Source organism: Entelurus aequoreus, linkage group LG07 (assembly GCF_033978785.1).
Source record: "Entelurus aequoreus isolate RoL-2023_Sb linkage group LG07, RoL_Eaeq_v1.1, whole genome shotgun sequence".
Classification (NCBI taxonomy): domain Eukaryota; kingdom Metazoa; phylum Chordata; class Actinopteri; order Syngnathiformes; family Syngnathidae; genus Entelurus; species Entelurus aequoreus.
Window position 1 is genome coordinate 18,078,297 of NC_084737.1, and position 7,881 is coordinate 18,086,177.

General features: G+C 45.4%; 1 protein-coding gene across 1 annotated transcript in view; it reads left to right on the forward strand.

Moving 5' to 3' along the window:
* Positions 1-7,881, forward strand: part of fgd (faciogenital dysplasia) — a 150,921-nt gene that overhangs the window by 126,996 nt on the left and 16,044 nt on the right. Inside the window, exons 11-13 of the mRNA XM_062052759.1 lie at positions 341-487; positions 599-691; positions 788-867. Coding sequence (XP_061908743.1) covers positions 341-487; positions 599-691; positions 788-867 — 320 coding nt within the window. The remainder of the gene's footprint in view (positions 1-340; positions 488-598; positions 692-787; positions 868-7,881) is intronic.

The window sequence follows — 7,881 nt, forward strand, 5'->3', positions numbered from 1 at the left end:
AATGAATGAGTGAATAAATAAATGGGTGAAAGAATACATGAGTGAGTGAATGGATAAATCAATGAGTGTGTGAATGAATGGATGAATGCATGAATGAGTGAGTGAATGGATGAATGAGTGACTGAATGAATAAATAATTAATGCGTGAATGACTAAATGGATGAATGAGTGAGTGAATGAATGTTGGTACGCAGAGACATAGTTCGCTAAAGTAGACATACTTGCCTCCATGTAAAAGTTCCTAATGGAAAGGTTGGCAGTTTGTACATGGAGGTTGCACTGTATCTGCTGTGAGCAAGTGGCGCCCTCTGGTGGTGACATGAGGTGTTGTGGGGCGCAGGAGAAGATGCACAAGCTGCTGGAGGTGTACGAGCGTCTGGGAGGCGAGGAGGACATCGTCAATCCAGCCAATGAGCTCATCAAGGAAGGTCACATCAAGAAGATGTCAGCCAAGAACGGAACAGCACAAGACAGATACCTCTACTTGGTGACTTGGACATCTTTTATCCATAATGATATGATTTCCTACTTGGTGACTTGGAAATCCTTTATCCATAATAAGATGATTTCTGACACTAATGTCTGCGTTTGCTGCCAGTTCAACAACATGCTGCTCTACTGTGTGCCTAAACTGCGACTGATGGGACAGAAGTTCAGCGTCAGAGAGAGGATTGACATCGCTGGCATGGAGGTCTTCTTCTTCTTTCTTCTTTCCTCTCAAACCCACTTGATTTATTCACCCATGCAAATTATTATTAATATCATTTTCTCTCTGCTTGGATCTCAGGTGCAGGAGAACGTGAAGCAGAATGTTCCTCACACCTTTGCAATTATTGGCAAGCAGCGTTCACTGGAACTTCAAGCCAGGTCAACTTTTACTTTCACTCCAGGACTTCATCAAAATTCTAAAATCTTTTCAACTGAAGAACTTCAAATGTCTCAAATTAGCTGAAGATTTAAAATGTTTTAATAGATTTTTCTTTTTGAAATGATAATCTATCTGGAAGATGCATACAAAATACATTGGAATAAATCTGTGTGTATATATATATATATATATATATATATATATATATATATATATATATATATATATATATATATATATATATATATATATATATATATATATATATATATATATTTACACACACATATATATATATATATATATATGTGTGTATATATATATATATATAATGTGTGTGTATATATATATATATATATATATATATATATATATATATATATATATATATATATATATATATATATATATATATATATATATATATATATATATATATATGTGTATGTAGGGCTGCAACAACTAATCGATTATAAAAATAGTTGGCGTTTAATTTAGTCATCGATTCGTTGGATCTATGCTATGCGCATGCGCAGAGGCTACTTTTTTATATTTTTTTAATTTTTTTATAAACCTTTATTTATAAACTGCAACATTTACAAACAGCTGAGAAACAACAATCAAAATAAGTATGGTGCCAGTATGCTGTTTTTTTCGATAAAATACTGGAAAGGATAGAAATGTAGTTTGTCTCTTTTATCCGATTATTAATCGATTAATCGACAGATTAATCGATTATCAAATTAGTTGTTAGTTGCAGCCCTGTATGTATGTATGTATGTATGTATGTATGTATGTATGTATGTATGTATGTATGTATGTATGTAATGTATGACGGGATCACCACCTTATCGTGGTGGGGCACTTTGCGCGTCTCCATGACCCCTAGAGCTATGTCGGCTGGAGTCTTGTACTCCTGGCAGGGTTACCCATGCCGAACAGGTCGAAGGGTAGAGTCCAGACTAAGAGTGATCCCGAAGACCTCAACGGTAGAACAGGCAGAAGATGGTAGCAGTGAGAAGCACCACAATAGCTGTAAAAGTGGACGAAGGCTAAGGGAGCACACCCTGACAGAAAAGCAAGCTGGTGGCAGCAAGCTTTGAGGCGGTTTCCCAAAAACCTGGATTCCGGCAGCTTCCTGCAGTTGTAAGAAGATGCCGGTCGTCTAGGGTCTCCCTTGCCACTGGAACGATCTTCTTACAATCAAGGTAGTGGCGTTGGGAAAAGCGCACCCCTCATGCCACTCTAAAAACCATCATTGCGCAGGTATCTTCTTTACCTGAGTCTCCGACCTCAAAAGTCTGACGGCGATGGAGCGTCCAGTAACGGGGGCAGGTTTGAATGAGCTGGAAGCTCTTAGCTGGAACTCTGCACGTCAGCGGCACAGGACAACGGTCGTTAGCAGCTGGGATTGAGTGGCAGCTGTTTCCGGCAGACTCCTGTGCGTCTGAGCAGCCCCTATTTAGGGACCGCACTGCTCACCCCAATTGGGGAAAGGCCTAGAAAAGGTGGCCTAAAGATTGCCCACTCAACACAGTACCCGGGCAGGAAACCGCACCTGTTGGGACATTCCATTACGCGGTCGAAATACAAAGATTTTACCATTTAGAATTGCAGCATGGAACATAAGGACACTCCTGGATGCCAGTCCGGACAGACCACAACGCAGAACAGCACTTGTTGCCAGCGAGTTAAAGCGCTACAATGTGGATGTGGCAGCACTCAGTGAGATCCGATTCCTCGAGGAAGGCTCACTCAATGAAGTAGGAGAGGGTTATACGTTCTTTTGGAAAGGATACCCCATGGGCGGACCACACCTTCACGGAGTTGGTTTTGCAATCAAGAACAGCCTTCTGCTCAAGCTCACAGAATCACCAGTGGGTGTCAGTGAAAGGCTCATGACTCTTCGCATCCCCCTTGCAAAATGCAGACATGTCACTTTGGTAAGTGCCTATGCACCAACTCTGCCATCCAATGATGAAGAGAAGGACTGCTTCTACCAGGCACTCGATGACATCCTCAGTCACATCCCGAGGAGTGACAAAATCATGTTGCTTGGTGATTTCAATGCAAGAGTCGGAAAGAACACGCAAAACTGGAATGGTGTGATCGGCGCCCACGGCATTGGAAAAGTCAACCCCAATGGCATGAGACTCCTTAGTCTCTGTGCGGAACACGATCTTACCATCACAAACACCATCTTCCAACAAAAGAACAAATATAAGGCATCCTGGATGCATCCCAGGTCCAAACACTGGCACCTGATCGACTATGCAATCGTGAGGAGGGCTGACCTCAAGGACGTGCTCATTACAAGAGCTATGCGAGGGGCAGACTGCTGGACCGACCACCGCATGATTCTGACAAAGGTCAGAATGCACGTTCGGCCCCTAACACGTCACGGTGCACCAAAGAGGAAAACACTCAACTGTGCCAGACTCTCCAGCAGCGACACCCGTGACAACTTCCGTCGCTCCCTAGCTGAGAAGCTGGCAGACATTGAGCCGCTGATCACCTCAGAGTCTGGGATGGATGAGAAGTGGACCTCTCTATCCACCATCCTCTTTGACACTGCAGCCCAAGCCATTGGTTTTAAAACCAAGAAACACCAGGACTGGTTTGACCAGAATGCTGGAGAGATCTCCACCCTCCTGTACAGAATGCACAAGGCACACAGAGCCACCCTGAACAACCCACAATCCCAATTCCATAAAAAGCAATGGCAAGCCCTTCGTTCTGAGGCCCAAACAACTCTCAGAAAACTGCAAGATGAGTGGTGGATCTCAAAGGCCAATGAAATCCAGTCTCACGCTGATAGAAACGATATGCACAGTTTCTATGATGCAGTGAAAACCATCTACGGCCCCAGAAACTGCTCCCTGGCACCTGTTAGATCTGCTGATGGAACATCTTTAATCAAGGATCAGGCTATGATAGTGGAGCGGTGGGCTGAGCATTTTAACACCGTGCTCAACCAGCCCACCCCAGTGGACCCAACTGTCCTTGCAGAGCTCCCTGAACATCCTAGCTTGCCAGATCTCGACCTCCCCCCAACCTTCAAAGAAATACTGCATGCAGTCAAAACCCTGAAAAACAATAAATCCCCTGGACCTGACAGCATCCCGGCTGAACTTCTCAAGGAAGGAGGCTACCTCTGTACACGGACACTGTATCTCTACATTTCAGAGGTGTGGAGGCGAGAGTGTGTCCCGCAACAGTGGAAAGATGCCAACATTGTGACCATCTACAAGAACAAAGGAGACAAATCCATCTGCTCCAATAGTAGGGGTATCTCTCTGTTGGCCATTGCTGGAAAGGTCCTTACCAAGGTCATGCTCCGCAGACTCATCCCCGCAATATCAGAACGGGTCACCCCAGAGTCGCAGTGTGGTTTTCGGAAGGACAGGGGGACAGTTGACATGATCTTTGTGACACGTCAGCTCCAAGAGAAATGCCGGGAGCAGCACAAGGACTTGTTCATTGCCTTTGTCGACCTTTCAAAGGCATTTGACACAGTGAACAGGGACCTACTGTGGCAAGTCCTGAAGAGATTTGGGTGTCCACCCAAGTTTCTCACCATCCTTGCACAGTTCCATTCTGGGATGATGGCCCGAGTGGTAGTTGGAAGACACAGCTCAGAGCCCTTTGGTGTGAAAACTGGAGTGAAGCAGGGCTGTGTGCTGGCTCCAGTTCTCTTCAACATCTTCCTCGTCTGTGTCACAACACTGCTACGTAGGGAGATGGAGGAGCAGGCTGGAGTTACCATAGACTTCAGGCTTGATGGTAACCTGTTTAACATCAGGAGGCTACAGGCAACTACCAAACTGACCTCAGAAACCATCATTGAACTGCAATACGCCGATGACTGTGCCCTGGTTGCCCATACACCACAGGCTCTGCAAAACATCCTCTCGGCAGCTGTAACTGCATATACCAGAATGGGACTGACGATCAACACCCAGAAGACAGAGGTACTCTGTCAGTCCAGTGCTGACCTCCCACAATACCCCACAATAACCCTCACAGCAGCAGGGCAACAGCTGCTCACGGTGCCCACCTTCAAATACCTGGGGAGCATAATGTCTGACACCTGCTCAATGGATGACGAGATCCAGAACCGCCTCAAGCAAGCATCAGCATCTTTTGGTCGTCTAAGGAGAAGGGTTTTTCAGAATAGCAACCTCAAACTCCACACCAAAGTGCTGGTCTACAGAGCAGTATGCATCACTGCATTACTGTACGGATGTGAGGCATGGACTATCTACAGCCGCCATCTGAGAAGCCTGGAGACCTTCCATGTAAGATGTCTGCAGAAGATCCTTGGCATCACATGGAAGGACAGAGTGCCGCACACAGAAGTGCTGGAGAGGGCAGGCAGCTGCAGCGTGGAGTCCATCATGACCCAACATCAACTCAGGTGGTTGGGGCATGTCATCCGAATGCCCAGCCATAGACTCCCACGCAGAATCCTCTATGGTCAGTTACACCTTGGCCAACGCAGTGCTGGTGGGCAGAAGAAGCGGTTCAAAGACCAAATGAAGACCACACTGAAGAGATGCCACATCAACCCCTCTTCATTGGAGGAACTTGCTTCCTGCCGAGACCTCTGGCGCTCCCACTCCTCACAGGGAGTGGATTATATAGAGGAACAGCGCACACAACACCGTGCAGCAAAGCGTGCGAAGAGGCATGCTCGCCAAGCCAACCCTGCTCCCACCAGCACCTCCTTCACATGCCCGGTCTGTAACCGCATCTGTGGATCCAGGATCGGACTGTTCAAACATCAGCAGACTCACAAATAAAAGAAGATGGTCATCATCGCATCGATGGACAACCATAAGCAAGTAAGTAAGCATGTAATGTATGTATATACATACATATATACACATACATACATACATATATATATATATATATATATATATATATATATATATATATATATATATATATATATATATATATATATATATATATATATATATATACATATGTGTATATATATGTATGTATATATATATATATATATATACATACATATGTGTATATATATGTATGTATATATATATATATATATATATATATATATATATATATATATATATATATATATATATATATATGTATGTATGTATGTGTATATATGTATGTATATACATACATTACATACATACATACATACATACATACATACATACATATATGTGTATACATACATACATATATGTGTATGCATGTATATATATGTATGTATATATATATATATGTATGTGGGTAGTGGCCAAGTGGACTTGGCGACTACTTCAGGGCGTGACGACCCTGCCTGACACGAGTCCCGGGCTCAGCTGGCTCCGGCTGACAGTACCCGGTATGGGCCCCTGTCCAGGGTTACGGATAACGGAGTGGAGCCCCGCAGGCGGTCTGGTGTTCGATACGACACTTTTCCGGCAGCTCCTGCAGCCAAACTGATGCCAAACGTATTGCTATGCTTTCCTTTGGACTACGTTAGTAAGGCCGAGAGGGGGATTCTGACGAATGGGCTACCCAGGATCTCCATACCTCTAGCCCAGGCTTGCGCCAAAAAACTGGAGAGGCTACTTCAGTGCCACTGTCAAAAGTAGCAGAAACAACACGGGAGATAGCAGTTACGAGTTATAAGCCGTTTTCGATTGGCGTAGGATATCGGCGCTACGGGTTATCTCCGTCGGTGGGAGGGACCATTGCGTCCTACTGGTCAGTTACCGCCCACCTTAAGCTGGGCAGCCCCCGGTTAATAAGGTACTGACCCGCCACAGGCCGCCTGCTTCATCGGGTGCTTGGAGCTTAAAGGACTGACTTGACAAGCGGACTGTAAATACTGCACCAGGCAAACAACGAAAACAGAAAAAACTGCCAGTCTTGCGTTTAGCAAGCTGGAACGTCAGGACCATGAGTCCTGGCTTCTCGGAAGATCTACCCACGGTTGATGACAATCGGAAGACGGCCATCATCAACCGCGAGCTCAAGAGGCTCAACATCGATATTGCTGCCCTGCAGGAGACAAGACTCCCCTCAGACGGCTATATCAGAGAAGAAGACTACACCATATTTTGGCAGGGAAGAGAGCCGCAGGAACAACGTCTGCATGGCGTCGGACTTGCAGTGAGGAACTCCTTACTCTCCTCAACTGAACCACCAAATGGAGGCACAGAACGCATACTTTCTCTTCGCCTCTCAAGTGCTTCAGGTCCAGTAAACATCCTGAGCATTTATGCTCCTACTCTTTGCAGCTCTGCAGAGGCAAAGGATCAGTTCTACAATCATCTGGACTCTATCATCACTGACATTCCTGCCACTGAGCACCTGTTCTTACTAGGAGACTTCAATGCTCGAGTGGGATCAGACCATGACTCCTGGCCCAAATGCAAAGGACACTTTGGCATAGGAAAACTAAACGAGAATGGACAGAGACTACTAGAACTTTGTTCTTACCACCACCTTTGTATTACCAACACATTCTTCTCGACAAAGCCACATCACAGGGTTTCCTGGAGGCATCCCAGATCAAAAAGTTGGCATCAACTAGATCTAATCATCACAAGAAAATCGTCAATGAACTGCGTTCAAATCACCCGCAGCTATCACAGCGCTGACTGTGACACGGACCATTCACTGATTGGCAGCAGGGTGCGTCTTCAGCCCAGACGGATTCACCGTACAAAGCAGAAAGGTCGCCCACGCCTAGATACTGCCAAAATGCATGCCCCCGACCTACGTGAATGCTTCGCCGAGTCCATCGAAAATGCACTCCAGGACTGTCCTGCTGGTAATGCTGAAGAACGATGGAACTACATCCGCGATGCTGTTCACAGCACAGCCATGGCCATCTATGGTAAGAGAGAAAAGAAGAACCCAGACTGGTTTGTCGCTGGGCTTGCAGAGATGGAGCCCATCATCGAAGCCAAGAGAACAGCCCAAATGAGTTATAAGAACGATCCATCTGCAAAGACACTTGAAGCTCTCAGGAAGACAAG